This window comes from Leptidea sinapis, chromosome 6, assembly GCF_905404315.1.
Source record: "Leptidea sinapis chromosome 6, ilLepSina1.1, whole genome shotgun sequence".
NCBI classification, from domain to species: Eukaryota; Metazoa; Arthropoda; class Insecta; order Lepidoptera; family Pieridae; genus Leptidea; species Leptidea sinapis.
The window spans coordinates 13,441,526-13,461,016 of record NC_066270.1 but is presented as its reverse complement, the minus strand read 5'-3'; the positions used below and the strand labels follow the sequence as shown (position 1 = coordinate 13,461,016).

The following is a 19,491-nucleotide window of genomic DNA, read 5'->3' as shown; positions in this document are numbered from 1 at the left end:
CACGAATGAGTTTTATATTCGTGAATTTTAGCGCTTTAAATTGCTGTTAATAAAGAACTAAAAGAAATCATTTCAATTAGACGCAATCGTATTTGTATACAGTTATCTATAAACGTAACTACTACGTTTGCTAGTATGATGTCACGTAAAAACCTATCTAGGCGCTTTCAAATAGCGAACACGAGTGACGACATTGTAAAATTGATATTAAACCCTTACACATCAAAATGAATTAAAAAAAAAGAGAAGTGTTGATGTGAATATGTTTCTGAAATATAGTAGAAACTAGTTAGCGCTAACGACGCAAAGAAAGATGGTGTGACTTTTCACCAGTAAGTTTATTTTATTTATGTAAGATTGGTTTGCAAGCTTAAGTAATTTAGTAAAACGAATATTTTTGCATCAAATTATTGACAAGTATTTATATCCCTTTCTCAACCGCTTGTCAGAAATAGACAGATGACAGGACGTGACCAGTACAAAGTCAGTAATTAAAACTAAAAGGTCGCCCAGAGAACAATGATTATAAAATGTATTGTACTTTGTGTACAAAAACTCTTGCCGGTGAATGTGAACGGATTACAAGTACGCCATCAATTACAAATTAGTGCAAGTTACAGGATATAACAGACGTATCATTAAATACTTTATTTACACCGCAATTTTGTAAAAGCTAATCTTTTTCAGCTTTACTGTACAGGAGATAATGAGAGAGCATTGGCGCCAGTTCGTACCAAAAGAGAGATGTCAAGAATTTTACAAACCAAATAAGTCGAGTGTCATTTGCTCGAATCATTTCCTCGAGGCTGATTTCACCACTAAAGGATTTAATATTCATGCTCAAAAAGTATGATAAAACTTAACATTAAAAGTATTGAAATCTTTTTCGAATGTTAATATATTTAGTCAAATTTGAAATTAAAAACACAAAAGTCCAATTTAGCCACATTTATAAGTTGACAAAAGCTGTCATACAAAGTTAAGTTGATGTCCGCTTTTATGTAGTGACATAATAAGCCAAAAAGATATTTTGGTAAAGAAAATTCGGGATTCAAGGAATAGATATATTTAACCTTTCGCCAATCGTACACTTTGTGAAAAATAATAGTCAATAATTTAGGCGAAAGAAAAATACTAAAATTCAATGCCGTTTAGAAGTAGTTACAAAAATTCAAACAAAAAAGGCTTCAATTTGAGATTTTTTTTCATCTATTAAAACATTACTAGGTGACCCGACAGATGTTGTTCTGTTCATAATAAAAAATTGCAGGTGGAATTTCGTAAAATCCGTTCTTAGGTGACTTCTACTCGGCGAAAGGAATATTCCTACCAAATTTCAAATCTCTACGGCTTACGGTTCCAGAGATGATATCGTGATGAGTGACTATATACGTGGAAATCTCATATATATATATATATATATATATATGACGAGGAAAGAACCTCTGTATTGTTTTTAAAAGGTGTGACGTCATTACTGTTGACATCACAATTGTAATTGGTTCTTCCAAAGAAAACTACACGAGTATTTTATTACTTTCGTATATTCAGCAGGCAGCGTTACGACGTCCCAGAGAGGTCCGTACCGTATGACAGCCCGAGCACGACCACAGAGCGGTGCGAGACCGTGCGGCTGTATTTATGAGGCTCGTTGCACGTGCACGTGTTTTCAATTCGTGTTGTAGTATTTGCGCCGATACGGCCATTCTGACAGGCGGTGCGCGCTCTGCACCAGTTTGGTTGGTATTTGTAAGTTGTAGTGGATTCTTATAGATTCTCGTTAGTTCTTATCGACTGTTATTGTAACCGTAGGTTGTCGAAGGTTCTCGTAAAGTTCTCGAAGATTCTCGTAAAGTTCTCGAAGATTCTCGTAGGGGATTCGGAGGTTCTCGTAGAGGTTTCGGAGGTTCTCGCAGAGTCCTCGCAGATTCTCGTAGGTTCTTGTTGACCTGCAAGTATAGAAAGTTTTTCTGAGTAGTGCATCTGTTAGGAAAGAACCTCTGTATTGTTTTTAAAAGGTGTGACGTCATTACTGTTGACATCACAATTGCTATCTTGCTGAAGATGAGTCATTGGTTCTTCCAAAGAAAACTACACGAGTAAGTATTTTATTACTTTCGTTTATTCAACAGGCAGCGTTACGACGTCCCAGAGAGGTCCGTACCGTACGACAGCCCGAGCACGACCGACTGAAGTGTCGACCGTGCGGCTGTATTTATGAGGCTCGGTGCACGTGCACGTGTTTTCAATTCGTGTTGTTGTATTTGCGCCGATATAATATATATATATATATATATATATATATATAAAAATAATTTCAAACGTTCAAACTAAAATATAAAGTCCAATAAATAACATATTTTTTTTGTTCATTTATATTCACTCAATAAAGAACAGTTACACGGAGAAAACCTCTTGTTGTCATATACAAAAGCCTTAATGAGTATATTTCATGCTACATTTAAAGTAGCCCAAATTTTTTTTTTTTTTTTTTTTTGCGCCATTTATTGGCCTGCACGGTTTGTGCGTCAGCCATACAAAAAGGTGAGGAAGTGTGTCATTGGATTGAGAATTGGAACGGAATTTGGAAAAGGATCAGGTAAATTTAGTATATAAGTACATAAATGGTTATAATTTTATATCGTTAAGAAAAATAAAACTAGCTAAAATTCTATATACATCAATATTTATATTAGATAAAAGGACAGAAATTGAAGTAGGAAAAGGAATTTTAATGTACAAAAGCGAGGAAATAAAAGCGGAACGGTCATGTCGAGGACAGGCAAAGAATATATGATTAAAATCCCCAACGTCATTGCCACACTCACATATATCACTAGGCAAAAGGTTAAGCCTTGCCAGATGCAAGGGAATGCATGCATGGCCCAGCCTCATACGAATAAGAGTCGAAGTGGTAGCTTTACCAAACGTCAGATTTGAAAACCACGGTTTAGTAGGTATATCCACCTGGATCGTGCTGTAATATCGACCTTTAGTCTGACTTGAAGAAAGCCACATATGTGTCCAAGAGTTGAATAACTGGGATTTAGGAAGGAGGGCCAAATCACAACAAAAGTTTTGGTACGGAACCAGATCTCCGTCATTGACCGCAGCTTTGGCAAGGCTATCAGCCTTGGTATTGCCAAAGACTCCTGAGTGCCCCGGAATCCAAGCAAAGGAAACTGTGTAATTTTTGCTACAACATTGATACAATAAATCACGACATGCAATAATGACTGGATGATTGTTACTGCTAAAAGGAAATCTGTCCAAGGCTTGTAGGGCACTTTTAGCGTCGGTAAAAATTATTGTGTTTTTTAATTTCATGATTAAAATGTATTCCAGAGACTTAAGCAGACCAAAACATTCTCCAGTAAATACTGAAGTCTCTGGAGGCAATTTTATTTTCTGTACAATGCCAAACTGTTGATGAAAAATGCCAACTCCCACACACTTCTCAGGACCGGGTTTGGAAGAATCACTAAAAACTAAATGGCAATGTTTCCATCGGCTGTCACTGTCAATAATATCCATAAATTTGGCATTGGCAGAAGGATCTTGTTTACAAACACCAAAGTCAAACAAAATAGATGGATTTAAAATTAATGCATCATAGTTAACACAAAATATAGGAAGAAATTGTGATCTATGTGTTGGAGCTTGAAGAGCTAAGTATTTTTGGAGACTAACAATAAGGCATGGCGGCGATTTATGAGCCCAGTACGAATAATCCATACATTCCAACAGAGACCGTAACTTATAGTAAAGAGGATGAGTATAAACTTGTAATGCTCTAAACAGGAACCTGTCACAAAGAAATTGACGTCTGAGGTGCAGGGGGGCTTCAGAACATTCCACCTGCAAAGCGTTAATAGGGCTCGACCGCATAGCTCCCGCAATTATTCTCAGAGCCTTAGACTGGATAATGTCTAACTTATGGAGAGCTACTGCATTACAGGGTTCAAGTATAAATGTTCCATAGTCTAAAATGCTTCTTATTAGAGCATTATATAGAAGCTTTAGAGAGAAAGGATGGGCTCCCCACCAAACTCCAGAGAGACAACGCAGTATGTTTATAATCTTCTCACATTTGGCACTTATATAGTAGCAATGAGGGCTTCCTGTAAGTCTTGAGTCTAAAATTACCCCAAGAAATGTTGCTTCACTTTTAGTGGGAATTCTAATGTTATTATAAAATACAGATACTGCTGGAGGAAGTCTCATACGTGAGAATAAGACTATAATACTTTTAGGAACCGAAAGGCTTAAAGTGTTATTGTCAAGCCAGACTTTTAATAACTTAAGGGAATGTGTCATAGTATCAGACATGTTGTCTACAGAATCACCAGACACATAGAGGAGTAAATCATCTGCATATTGGAGTGTGTTAACTTTACCCTTAAGGGAGGCTTCCAGATCATGAGAATATATATTGTAAAGTAAAGGACTTAAAACTGAGCCCTGAGGTAAACCTTTCCAGGCAATACGGGATTGGTAGGAGTCTCCTGATATTACTTTAAGCATTCTACCAGAGAGAAGATTGATTGTGAAGCTTATAAAAATTTGTGGGATATTCAAATTAGTCATTTTTTGTTTCAGAATTGAAAGGTTGACATTATCATAGGCTGCCGACACATCTAAGAATGCCGCTAACACAGACTTATTGTAAGAAAATGCCAATCTTAAGTCTGTCATAAAAATACTGAGACTATCCATTGTACTCCTGCCTTTCCTAAATCCAAACTGGTTTGGTGATAGTAACCCCTTACTCTCAATAAACCAGTCTAGTCTAGTTTTAATTAAATGTTCAGAAATTTTGGACATAACTGGAGCTAATGCAATTGGTCTGTATGATGATGGATCATTAATTGGTTTGTTGGGCTTGTGTATTGGGATAACTTCATGGATTTTCCATGATGGAGGAATATTACCTGATGTTAAGATTGAATTAATTAAACTGAGAAAATAAGAAAGGCAGGAATCATTCAGGTTTTGAAAAAAGGAATATGGAATTCCATCACAACCAGGGGCTGAGTCCCTTAGTTTTGAAAGAACCCCTTTGAGTTCTGAAAGGCTAAAGGAAATGAATGAATTGCTACTATCATGCTGGGGGAGGAGAGAAAGCTGTGAGTTAGAAGACATATTATCTATAGATGGGACAAATGGTGGAGCTAATCTGTCAAGAAACAAATCAACTGTACTGCTATCCATAAGAGGAGACCTTGGAGGTTTAAAAGAGGATCTGAATCTACGAATATTTTGCCAAACTTCAGATGGAGAAATGTCTGGTGAAATTGAGGCACAAAAAGATTTCCAGCCATTGAATCTTTTTTGTTTTAATAATTTACGTGTTTTAGATATAATATTACAAAGAACATTAAAATTTTGTGATGTAGAATTCTCTCTGTAATTTTTTTCAGCTATCTTTCTCTCAGCTATCGCAGCAGAACACTCACTGTCCCACCAAGGAGGTGATGGAATATACCCATTGCCATTATTATTTTTAATAGGAAAAACTTCCTCAGCAGCCTGTAGTAGGGCCTGTGTAAAAGCTTCATTACAAAGATGATTATTGCTATCTTTTAGTGGAGGTATGGTTGATAAATTTTGTTGAACTTTATCTCTATATAATGACCAGTTAGCATCCTTAAGTTTATATTTTAACCGGGAAGGAGACTTTGACAACTTTTCGCTAATTTTTTGAGGAAATGATACAATTAGTGGAAAGTGATCACTTCCATATGAAGACGATAGAGGCCACCAGTTTAATGTAGGGGCAAGGGAGGGACTACACAGGGTTAGGTCTGGTGCACTAATACCCTCATGGGGCTGTGACCTTCTAGTAGAACAGCCAGAGTTTAGAAGGCATAAATTATTATCATCTAAGATGTCTAAGATTCTAGCCCCATAATGATCAGACTTAGAACTTCCCCACATAGAATGTTGTGCATTGAAATCTCCCATGACTAAAATAGGGCGCGGGAGTGAAGATAGAATGCTACAAATATCATCAAAGACTTCAGTGGAAGGGTGAGGTATATACATATTTACAAAACAAATATTATTTACACTAGCAGCAATAATGGAAAATTTATCACTGTGATTAGGGATGGGTATGTGGACAAAGGGCACACCTCCTCTAAGAATTAGTGCAACTCCACCATACCCATCTGTTCTGTCTTCTCTAAGACAGATATGTCCTGGAATTCTAAAATTGAATCCGGGACGAAGCCAAGTCTCTTGAAGAGAGACTGCAAATGGTTTGTAACTATTCAATAAATAAATTAGGTCACTTTTTTTACTATTAATACTCCGGCAATTCCACTGAATCACTAGAGACTGGTTTTGTGGATGGTCCTGACTGGCCATGATTTAAAAAACTTTTCAAAGTAGCAGCATCGTTGGACGGTATTTTAATTATATTAGATTGTGAAAGGTACTGAATGATAGAAATGATGAGATCCTTTGTTATTATTTCTGACAAATCATTGTAATTTTTGAGACAACCTGTAGAAAAGGAAGAAATGTTGCTGTAATCTTGGATAAGCTCTGCATGCGCTTTTTGATCATATCCCTTACTAGAATTTCTGGGACGAACTTTGGGTTTCAAGAATACTGTTTTCCTATATGACTGTGTGGGACTCGTAGAAAGGCTTGTTAAATTATTGGGGTTGGAATACGTAATAGTTGGACCAGTAGGGGCCGATGAAGCAGAAGCAAGAACGTCAGCATAAGATTTCGAAACTGGTGGATGGACTTTACTGGCTTCTGAATAAGATATAGAGTTTCTAGCCATTGTTTCCTTAATAGCTTTTTGTCTAGCATACTCCGGGCACTTTTTGTCGGTTGCGAAATGGGAACCAGAACATAAGATACAGACAGCATCATTCCTTTCAGTCTCACAGCTTATACCTGAGTGGTTGTCACCACATTTGTAACACCTTGGAGTGCCTCTGCATTGCATTTTGGTGTGACCAAAACGGCAACAATTAAAACATTGCAGCGTGGGGAAAATATAAAGCTCTACAGATAAGGAATTGAAACATATAAAGACCCTGGGAGGTAACACCTTCCCGTCAAAGGTTAAAACTACGGTCTCAGTTGGAATGAACTTGGGTGTCTCTCCATCATATACCTTTCGGTTTAATCTCCGAACTTTCAAAATGCTTCCACAGTTCTGCGGAAGCTCAATATTTTCTATAATATCTTTCTCATCCCAGTCACATGGCACACCTCTCACAATTCCCATGCGGGTGATAGTGAAGGCCGGAATAAATGCTTTGTATTTATTAACATCAAGAGATTTGTGATCTAGAAATGTGTTAGCATCTTGAAATGTTTTAAATTGTAAAGACAACCTATTCCTTCCAATCTTTTTGATGCTTCCCTCTACAATGTTTTTTATCAAACTTTTTTTAAGGAAAAATCCAAATTGTACTGGGTGAATAGATCCGGTTTGATTTGGTAGTAAGATTTTTTGAACATGGACAACATAAGGCGCAGGGTCTGACGCGTGGTAAAGTGACCGAGCAGAACGAGGGTTACTTGTGATATTATTAGACTGAACAACCTCATTATGGTGGATTTCGGTGTTTTTATCATTAGACTCAAGCATGTTAGGAATAACATTATCCTTCAAATCATTGGGAGAGTATTGGGAATCTGATGGACCCTTATATCTGTGATTTTTTCTCTTCCTTTGATTTCTATCTGAGATTCTCTTTCTTTTAATTGATTTCGTGTTTTCCGAACAGTCCGTATCTATAATTGAACTTTCCGTTTCCATTCCCGACGCATCTATTGTGACTACATGAGACACCTGGAGGGATGCCCCTCCAGGGTCTTCGGGCTCCAACATGGACGCCAAGAGAAAATTTCTATTTACATATAATACAATAAAATGACTTACCAGTTGAAGAGAAAAAAACTAAAACTATAAATAATAAACACTAACTACTTATATATACACCTTACAACTTAACTGATCCTATAATATCAAATTAATTTAACTTTCAAAAGTTTTGCCAAAAAAGGACGTCCGCCTACTTCTAAACTTCCCGCCTTTTTTTTTTCTAGCCCAAAATTAGGAATGGAAGAAATGTCTAATATTGGCTGCCATCAAGGAGGTTTACTCTCGACTCTTCTGTGGCCTTGCTTGTTTTTAACTATCTGATTACCAATAATTTAATTATTATGAACAGGCAGACCTTTTATGTAGTGAGTAGGGTAGCGGAACCAATAAATGAACGATTGAGACGAATCGCCAACTTTGAATACCTGTAATTAAATTATCTTCATAGTTAAATGTGTTTATTTCGAATGCCCATAAACTGTAAAATTATTTAAAACAAAACAAATTCTTCACCGCCAACAACAACAATAGTTTTTAACAATAATTTCACATCACATATATTATTTGTGATGCTTTTGTCTAAAGACTTATTTATTCCTACGTAACTCCTACATATTATTATAAAAAAAGCGATTGTTGATTTACTCTTTTTTTTTAGCGTTGTATCATACATTGCAACAACATTCCGGATACGAAAATAAAATTCCTGGAGTAAGAAGATTCTAAGAAATAAGAATATATTTTTCATATGATTTTCATTGTACAACATGAATGATCATTCGACAGCTCTCATTAGCCAGATGATCTAGTGATTAATACTAGGATGATGATATTATTTATATCGACAAATATTAATAATTGGTATGCAGTGCTCATTTAGATTTGTTATTCTTATTTATGGATCTCCTCCATAGTTTATGCTGGAGCTATTCAGTACTCTGCCTCCACGCTGAATGACTGGGCTCTCAACCACCGAACATGTGGGGGAGACCTATTCACACACAGATGAGACAACTGGTCTTTAGCTGACGTGCTGTGCTGGCGTGAATCCCAGACGTGGAATATAATACACCTACACTGTTGTTCTGTTTGACTCAAATCCTGACGGCTACCTGCTGGCATATTGCCTATCTTTGTCAATGTCAGTGACTAACCGAACTTTGCTTATTACAAAAAAAAATATTTTCTCGTTTTATTGATCCTCCTTCGGGGTCAACGGACCACTGCTTGATATAGAGCACCGTGATGACCACATGCTTACACGGCTTCTCTTTTTAGGTTGTCACCGCGTGTGGCGCTTTTTGCCGCTCTTTTTGCATCGTACCCGTGGTGGCAGATTTTGTTTTCGGTGGACGATCCAGATGCCGCTGCTGATTCAGCTATAGCTGACAACTACAGACAGGCACAAAATTTCAAAAATCATAGAATCGGTGTCAACTTCCCAATCGTAAATCGAGTATATATATTTTATCATGAAAGATTTGCGCACTAAGAGCCTACAGAATATATAGTATAGCTCTAGTCTGTATGATCTTTGATGTAATCTGAGGTCCGTTGGGAAGTCAAGTTGGAACTGACGTGGATTGCCGATTGTGTACGAATTTGGTTAGGTACTTTTTCTGCATTTTTAAACATATTAACTTTATAAGTATAAAGTGCACACTTTTGGAAGACACGAAACTTTAAGGGCTTCTAAAGTATACGTTAATAATTTTCTGTAAAAATGTTGGACAGTTTATTTGATGATGTGAAGCGTATGAATAAGCGGCAGGTTAGCTTTCATTTAACAATAACAATATAGAATGAAATTGACGCGACCGCCACCGGTTTTATAACAATTATTTGTTTAATTTCAGTTTATTTACCAAGTACTTAGTTTTGGTATGATAGTATCATCCGCTTTGATGATATGGAAAGGCTTGATGGTAGTCACAGGGAGTGAAAGTCCGATTGTTGTTGTGCTGTCTGGAAGTATGGAACCAGCTTTTCATAGAGGAGATCTTCTTTTCCTTACAAATTACCCTGAAGAACCAGTGCGCGTAGGTGAAATCGTAGTCTTCAAGGTGGAAGGCCGCGACATTCCAATTGTTCACAGAGTACTGAAATTGCATGAAAAGTAAGCTAAATATTTAAAAATATCGTCACAAATCAATAAGTTCTAATTACTACTGATTATAATAATATCATTTATAATTGGATTTAACAGGCTATCTATACACATAACATTTATGAAATTGAATATTGTATGTTATTGAACATTGGCATTGGTTTTATAAATCTTTTGAGTCACTTTCGGAGTATTTCTCAAGCATACATGTTTGCACTTAAATTTTACAAACTTAACAATACCCTAACAATTGAAAATTGGATGTTTTATTTTACTAAACATTAGTTTACTTCCATGTTCTATTTTTTTTTGAACCAAGAATATACTTTAAAAGTCATTATGGTTCTCTAATTGTTAAATTTCAAAGGCATTGTCACAATGCATCATGTCAATTAACTTCACATAATAGGCCCACAGTAGACCTTATGTTGCAGAGAATTGTCTATCATGTCAATAATTGAAAGCTTTTACCAGTTAGTAATTAAGATTAAATGAATTTCTTTACTTAAATTCAGTAATATCATTAATATTCAGTATGTGTAGTATTCAAATATAATTGTAAAACTTTAAGAATTCAAATGAAATCATCTTTATTTGCAGGATAAGGTAACACGGTGTTATGGGTTTATAATTAATAGGTGCTCTTATGGGTTAACCATAAGGCATGCAAACTTATAATACTGAAATACAAACTTAATTACTATTATATTCAAATTCAAATTAGTATGTGACATCACATATTGAAAGTCAAAAAACTACCACCCATTCCAAAATGAATGCCTCAGACCTGAGAAGAATGGACGCAACAAACTCAGCGGGCTTTTATTTTCATCGAATAAATATGTTTACAAAGTAATATTGTACAATTAAACTTATTATTTAATAGCCTGAGGGCGGTCACTCCATTCCCAATCTGTGGTATCATTAAGACAGTCATTTATGTTATAGTAACCTTTACCACACAAACATTTTTTAACAATTCTTTTGAATAACGTTATACTTTTGTTTTGAACATTTTCTGGGATCTTGTTGTAAAATCATCGCTCCACAAAAGACTTACTAACTCGACTTAGCTGAGTAGTAGGCATCATAAGTTTATGTCTGTTCCTGGTGTTAACATTATAGTATATAATTTATACTATTATATTATTAAAATTATTACACAAGAAAACTTGTTGCATTCCAGGAATAATGGTACTGTAAAATTTTTAACCAAAGGTGACAACAACAGTGTAGATGACAGAGGTTTATATGCACAAGGCCAACTTTGGTTAACTAAGAAGGATGTTGTTGGTCGAGCAAGAGGCTTTTTGCCATATGTAGGAATGGTCACAATATATATGAATGAATATCCTAAGTTTAAGGTATGTAGCTAGGTAATATTTTCAAATTTTCATCAAATCTAGTGGCTATTACTCAATTGGGGAAAAGTTTTTGGTTTTTAATGGAAAAGAGGACAAACAAAGGTAAAAAGTGATCACCACCTCCCACATTCTCTTGCAACACCAGAGGACTCACATGAGTGTAGCCAGCCCTTTAGAAATGTGTACATGCTTTTTTTAAAGGTCATATAGTTATGGAAACACTACACAAGGAATTTCATTCCACAGCTTGGTTGTACTTGTAAGAAAGTTCCTTGAAAACCACACTGTGGAGAAATCAATAATTTAATCAGATAAATTTTAAGAGTTTGTGGCACTAGGTGAACTGTTGGCTTTTAATAAAGAGCCCTGGTTTGTTGCCCGTCACATCCTAATGTGTTTGCGTTTTTGAATTGTCATGTATGTTCATTCAATACTTTCTTGATTCTTCTGGTAGGTGATCACATACCATATCTGGAGTAAAATTTAATAGCAATGTTTGAAGCAATTGAAAACTGGTTTTGAATAAAAAAAAACTATGCTTAAAAAAACGGAATTTGAATACTGAAGAGTCTTAAATAACTTACTAAAGATTTAATTTAATACACCTCTAATGCATATCTTATACCTTTAATTTCAATAAAATACTATTATTTGTATTAACTATTGATAGAGCTTTAAGTTGGTGCCTGCCCGCTTAGGCTATTTGGTTCTAGACTAAGCTATCATGTTCTTGTGAGACACTGAAATATAGTGAAGAACATTTGTTAGCTGTGAAGAGGTAAGATCCTATCTGCAAACGGGTTAGTAAAAATAATGTATAATCAATCTTAATGAAAACTCCTAAAAAGCAGTACACAATCATACTATAAAAACATCATCTATGTAAACAAAAATATTCATAAAATGAAAACTACAGGCACAAACTATGCCAAATTTTTATGGGACCAAACGGCAAACATTCCGCATCAAACTAAAGTAGAATCACCAAAATAGGATCATAAATCTCAGCATAATCAATGTACTTCCTTAAAAAAATATACCAATTGAATTGAGAACCTCCTCCTTTTAGAAGTCAGTTAAAAATGGATCATATTTTAAATTCTAATGTACATTTATTGGACACTATTATGGTATAGGAAAATAAGGTTAAGGAAAATAACACGCAATGGAATTAAAGATTGTGTGCTAGTTTGACAAACAATTTGGTCAAATAAGATCACCCTTATATAGTAGACTTATGTCCCTCGGTCACAACATATTGTGTGAGCTGAAGAAAATGTTTTGAAGTTATACTTCTTTAGGTTTGTTATGAAAACTTTATGAGAGTGAAATTTTAAGATGCGCACGCATCACTGTAACACAAAACTAACAGGTCGAAGTTGGTTCCTAAACTTTTCTGATGTTTGTGTCGTTCATTATTATTTTTTGGTTTCTTCATCCATTATTAGGATAGGCAAAGGGTTCAAGCCTGTACAGCTGTATTCGTTATTTAATAATTAATTGTCAAAGCCATTGTTGCAAGATTTTTACAATATAGTTCTTTCTACAAAAATAGAATAGCATGAGGAATAAATAATTTTAAGGATTTTTGCTTTGTCAGGCCAAAGAAGTATAACTTCTTGTGTGCTATATACTTAAGGACACACACACTTTTTTTTGAATAAACCAATGTCTTTTGTCTATGTCGACTTAAGAATATTATCTTTTTTGTTTCAGTTTGCGGTTTTGGCTTGTCTAGCTGTTTATGTGTTAGTGCATAGGGAGTGACACTATAAAGAATATTGTTTGAAAGAGTGGAATCAATCTCTTAAGTATTTCCAATGGACTGTGTGCGGCTGTATTTAACATTCTGATTAAATGGTGTTCTCTCTAAATATGTGACAAATTTATTTTCAATGATCTGGATTTATATGTAAATTACACAATTTACTGTGTAATTATATACAAAAATTTACTTAAACCAATAAGCAGGGAGCGTACATTTCATGCCCGTTTCGTCATAATGACATATTCATATAAACACACAGGATGTTTCAAAAAACGTAGTGACAGCAGACAGATAGTCTTTCAATGTTTAATTATAAATAACATAATAGTTTCTGAAATATAAAAAATAAGTATTTAATGGTATGGAAACAAAATGCTTTATTGTGTAATGCGATATTAACTACTATCTCTCAGTTTCGAATTCTCCATAGTCAAAAAGTTGAAAAAATAAAACGCAATATCGGTGCAATTCAAAGCACACTATGCCATAAAATTTAAATGAAGGTAACACCATATCATTACCATCCACATCTCTCTTCATGCTTGCTCTTGCTCTTTTCAAACTTTTTGACTACGGAGAAGACGAAACTGAATGATAGTACTTAAAGTCATATTACACAATGAAGCATTTTGTTTCCAATCCATTAAATACTTATTTTTATATTTCACAAACTACTACGGTAATTATAAATTATAACTAATTAATTTATCTCTAAATAACACGCTTAATTAATTGAAGAGATAGTTATGAAAATATTCTTCAGTGTATTCTTTCTAGTGGCTTCTGTGGAAGGGGCACCACAACTCGCCAATGTCACGTTTCAGTAGACCAACAAGCTTAGAGTGTGTCATTTGATTGGTGTAAACGAATTTACAAAAGTGATTATAGTAATGATCGGTGCCCAGAATCAAAACAGAATTATTTTCTTATTATACCTGAAACAAATATACATGTTGTTAGATTATAGTGGACAAACACTGATAATATTACTTATATAAAACATTTAATGTGTTAGTTATAACTTAATATTATTTTGTTTAATATATTTACATAAAGTATTTACAAAAGAAGTGAAAACGAAGGTGAGGAGCATTTCATGGAGGTGGGGCGGGGGATTTCAGGAGGTATAAAATTGTACAAGGAAGACTTCATTAAAGGGCAATTAAAGAACAAATGGTCTACATTTCCCTCATCAAGTCCACAGTCACATAGAGAATGGTCTCTAATTCTTAGTTTGGCTATGAATACTGGAGTGCAAGAGTGGTTTAAGCATAACCGGCAAACTGTTGATATTATTGATTTATTGGGGAATCTAAATTTCGAGAACCACGGTTTTAAAGGGATTACAGGTTGTATATCACCATAAAAGACACCTTACGAAGTTTTGGAAACCTGCCAGATGTTTGACCTCTCAAACATATTTATTTTCAAGGTGGAGCACAAGTCGTGAGAGAAGATTTGAGAATGTTGTTGAGAACCTGTATGAGCAGCTGACCTGGCACAAGTATCAGCATTTTTACATTATACCTGCATGGCCTGGTATTCATGCTAGAGCTATGTTGATGTTGAGATCATAGCACTCTTTCAAGTTATAACTTAAGGTGTATAACACCTGTCATTGGCATGACATGTACGCTCCCTGCCATTAAGGGTACCACTGTACAGCCACTAATGTTAGTAATGAAAGAATAAAATAAGATTAATGAACATATTATATCATGTGTTTAACTTACGAATGGCATTTCTTATAAAACAATTTGAGTAGACAATGGAATTCCTGTATGTTTTTAAACAGTGATTCCTAAATCCTATAATATTTACTTATAGAACCAGATGGACTACCCTGTGATTATTCCAATAGCTATTAAAGTACACAATTTATGCTACCAAATCCTTTCCTATATTTTAATTTTTTAAATGCAATTAGCCTATTTATTGAAGGTGAAATATTTATACTTCAGACTGTGGCCTTACAAATAAAATTGGCATAAAGTTATATCTAAGCATAAACCAAGAATGTAAAATGTTTACAAATAGACATTTTACTTACGAATGGCAGGTGTAGCGATTTACCGGTCTCAACATCTTGACACCCTAAACCCCCCACCGGAAGTCTAGGAGAGGTTTCTGGTGGAGTTGGGGTGGCAGAAACAACAAATAAATTCCCACACGCAAAATAGGCGCGCAGTCGTTGAGGTGAGAGTATAAACCCGTTTATACCATAAGTCACAACATACCAAGCCAGTCTCAGTAGACTATGAATGAAATATATTAAAGGTGGGGATGTTTTTAAACAGCTTGAAACAACGTGTCATAGGTACCAATCATTTCCTTACGGATGCTATTGACGGACTACTTCGAATGGCATGAAATATATAAATATGTATATATTTAATGAATATAAGAGATGAGACGACCAGGACGTTCAGCTGATGGTAAGTAATACGCCCTGCCCATTACAATGCAGTGCCGCTTAGGATACTTATAATCCCCAAAAATTCTGTGCGGCACTAGAACTGCGCTCGTCACCTTGAGACATAAGATGTTAAGTCTCATTTGCCCAGTAATTTCACTAGCTACGGCGCCCTTCAGACCTTAACACAGTAATGCTTACACATTACTGCTTCACGTCTTTTGTCTTCAGGAATATTATTATTATTGTATAAAGCAAATAGTTGGTCTAATTTTGGAAGCAAGGGATGTCCACAACATTCAGCTAATTTGAGAAAAAATTTATTGGCAAGAAAAATATTGTCGCGTAGCAACGCGACGTATATGACGAGAGTTGTCAAACGTCATATCGTGCAGCAATGTACATGACGAGAGTTGTCAAACTTCAGGACATTGATAATTTCAACAGCTCTATCAGCAATACTCGTAGCTCTACCGTAAAAGTGTTTACTTTAGACGCTGTAGAACCGGGTTCGATTCACCTACCAGTGTATGGAAATTTATGGGTTTTGTAAAGTTAATGGAAATTTGTAGTTAGTTCAGGATCAAATCGAACAGAAAAAAAGGGATGGAAAATGTGTAAGCAGGATAAAAATAGTTAAAAGAATTTTCTAGTACAATTTAAACTTAAAGATGGAATGAGAGAATCGTTTTGAAAATAGAACAGATCCGGGGGTATATGAGCCGTACTAAGTAAGCGTGGCCTACGGCAGTTCTAGTTCTGACTCGAAAGTGTAAAGAAGAAGAAGAAGAAAAGAAGAAGTAGTGAAAAGTGAAAGAAGAAGTGAAAAAAAAAGTGAAAGAAGAAGAAGATAGAAGAGACTTAGTGTTCGGTGCGGTGTGACGCGTTGAAGGTACCGCCGCCCACAAGAGGAACAGCGGCAGACCGGCGAAGTGCAAGTTCGGAAAAAGTGAACGCAAATAAAGACTCGTTCCTATAAGTAGAGTATTATTTCCAATCCCTGACCCACTCTCGTGTCAATATGAACAAAAAAGAGACCAAAAAAGGTGTAACAAAAGGCCAGACTTCATCAGATTCGTCCATACTGCTATTTTCACTGACGTTATAGGTAAAATTAGCCCTCCATTTTGAGATTCACGAAATCGATCGACGAAATCCACACACAACAAAAGGCGTAAACAGAGTCCAAATTAACGAGCAAGGGTCATCAGTAATGCAGTATCAATATCCGAAATCCAAAGCCAGGTCAAAACTATATAACAATCGCAGTGCATCGCAATTGTACTTTTCGAGGCAACGTCAAGTCGGACCCTAATATACTTTAGAAATCAATGTAATAAATAAATTTTGTGTCCTAAAATTATACATTCGATAAATTTTTATGACTACACGTCACTATTGACAATAAAGAACAGTAATTTGCTCCTTCAATGTAATTATTGATCAATACGAAACTTCATGAGTGGTCAAACGTCAAAACGGCCATCATAGCGTGACGCTAGTATAGTATAAGGTTATGAAAAATAGCTGTTTTTCTATAATATAAATAGGTAGGTAGGTACCAATGTAATCCTTATTTTAAATTAATATTCCTTCGTTGTCAAGTCTACATTAGTTGCAGAAAGTAGTACGTAGAACGTAGTTTTAAAAAATATTACGTCATGAAATCGCTGTGTACTTTATATAGCACAGCAAACTTTCCCGTCATATTATTTTGTACCCTTACTTAAAAGTTGTAACGAAGTTCTCGTGGGAAATATGTTTTCTTGTCATGATTTTGCTTCTTGACCAGCGGAGCACTTTTATTTTGCACAAAGTGACACTTATTAATTTTTAAGATGCTTAAATATATTTTGAAAGCAGAATATTCAGTTTCTTCGTAATTTTTATTACTCATACTTCCTATGAAACTTTTAAATTGGTTTAGTTCACTTTTTTAGCGCGAATATAAATCTCGCCAGACCGTGGTGATATTTTTGTACCTTTGATTTATTATTTATTAGAATACCTTATAACAACGAATGTAATTAAATTTTTAGCTACCTGGGTAACTAATAGGGTTGCAGACACATAAAAAAGGGTTTGACCTGGAACATTAAGAGATCATAGAAATACAACGGACGTGAATACTCTGTAGAACGCGTTTATTTACAGAGATGAATATGATATATACTTCGCATTATACACGATATACCATTCTCACACGTATGTCGTTCATCGACAGTGGTTCTCAAGGGACTTCCTTCCACGTGCAGGTTAACTGTTAAACGAATTTCCTCGCACTCACGGCGAGTTCATGGTTAAAAAGCGATTTTAGATATAAAATATAAGTCCCAAAGTGCGCGTTTCAGACTACAAGGAGGATGGACCGCGAACTTTGTAATTAAATATTCCGTTTTGCTTATTTCTTGCTACCGAGTTAGATACTACTACTCCTACGAGACAGTATTAGTGCAAAATAAAAATTGGTCGTAACACTAAGATTTCCTGCAACAGCAAATTCATATTAATATTTAAATTTCATTTATTTAATATCCCAAGCCCTGCTGACAAAAACTATTTCTGAAACTTATTTAGGCTATTACTATTATTCAGGAACATAAAACTTAGATACGTCTTACACGCGCGAAGAGCCACTAGCGACTGAAATTTCAAATCAGTAACTACTTAAATGCGATTACACTTACCTAAATAAAATAAAATAAAAATAAAATTCATTTAATTCAGACTATTATAAATCCATATATTGTTAGTAGAGTAGTACTTAAAACTATGTTAGTAAAATTAAAAATTAGCAAAAACATTTGAACATTATATTTATATTTGATTTAAATTAATTCATAAATCTGCGTTGTTTTGAGGCACCAGGTACATGGGTGTGTATATGAACCCAGTGTCTCAGAACATCACATTCGGGATTATTACCTATAACCATCAGGATATTGTTAGTACTCGCACGAATCCTACGCATCAGTGAGGCTGTCCGTTTGCGGATGATTGATGAAAAGTCATCCACGTGTGCATCCGCAAACATACCTGATGCGTTACAGTACCGCGGAGCCCCAACAACATCCTGAAAGCATTATTATATTATACTCGGAGAGCATTGTATGCCCGCCGCGTATATCCGACCCACAGGGCACAGGTATATAAGGACTGGCAAAACGCCTTGAACAAGGTTACTTTAACCTGTGCGGTACAACGGTAGAACCTGCGAGCCAGCATATTGCAGCGCCCTTTCAATATCTGCATCGTCTTTAAGGTGCTCAGTTACAATGTGGCCAAGGTATTTGAACTCAGTAACCCTCTTCAGTGGAACACCTCCGAGCGTTACTGGTGGCACATAGGTCGGCTTTTTCTTTGGTGTCTTAAAGACGAGCAGTTCACTTTTTTTAACATTATAGCGGAGCCCGTGGGATTCCGCGTACCTCTCACAGATGGACAACAACCGCCGGAGAGCACCTATCGATGGGCTCAACAGCACCATGTCGTCAGCGTAACTGATGCTGTTCACATAGTGACCATCAATCGAGCAGCCGACACGTGCGCCACCGAGTTCCTCGATCAGCTCATTTATATACAGGTTGAAAAGCGCCGGTGAGGTTAAACCCCCCTGCCTCACCCCGCATTCCAACCTGTACTCCTCCGACAGTGTGTTTGACCATCTTACCTGATTGGTCTGATGCTCATACCAATGGGAGAACAAGTCCACGTAAGGTCCCGGTACTCCTGTCTGCCTCAACTTACCCCACAACATATCTGACCAGGTCGAAAGATCGAGAAACACTGCATAAACAGGCGTATTCCTTTTCGTGTAGTATCCTACCACATGCTTTAGCGATAGGATTGCACACTCGGTAGATAACATCGGTCTAAAGCCGAACTGAGCATCACTTAATTTAAGATGATTACTCACCTGCCGCTCGAGCACTGCATCGAGTACCTTAGCAGTTATGGTTACCAGGGAGATCGGCCGATAGTTGTTAC

General features: G+C 35.8%; 1 protein-coding gene and 1 long non-coding RNA gene across 2 annotated transcripts; both read left to right on the top strand.

Annotated features, from left to right (window-relative positions):
* Positions 1 to 157: 157 nt before the first annotated feature.
* On the top strand, positions 158 to 884 carry LOC126965173 (uncharacterized). Its single transcript, XR_007729495.1, has 2 exons — positions 158 to 332; positions 688 to 884. It is a non-coding gene; the product is annotated as an uncharacterized LOC126965173 (long non-coding RNA).
* An 8,520-nt stretch (positions 885 to 9,404) lies between these two features.
* On the top strand, positions 9,405 to 13,197 carry LOC126965121 (signal peptidase complex catalytic subunit SEC11A). Its single transcript, XM_050808588.1, has 4 exons — positions 9,405 to 9,623; positions 9,709 to 9,968; positions 11,146 to 11,323; positions 13,040 to 13,197. The coding sequence occupies exons 1-4, from the start codon at positions 9,576 to 9,578 to the stop codon at positions 13,088 to 13,090; spliced, it is 537 nt and encodes a 178-aa protein (XP_050664545.1). The 5' UTR covers positions 9,405 to 9,575; the 3' UTR covers positions 13,091 to 13,197.
* Positions 13,198 to 19,491: the final 6,294 nt, after the last annotated feature.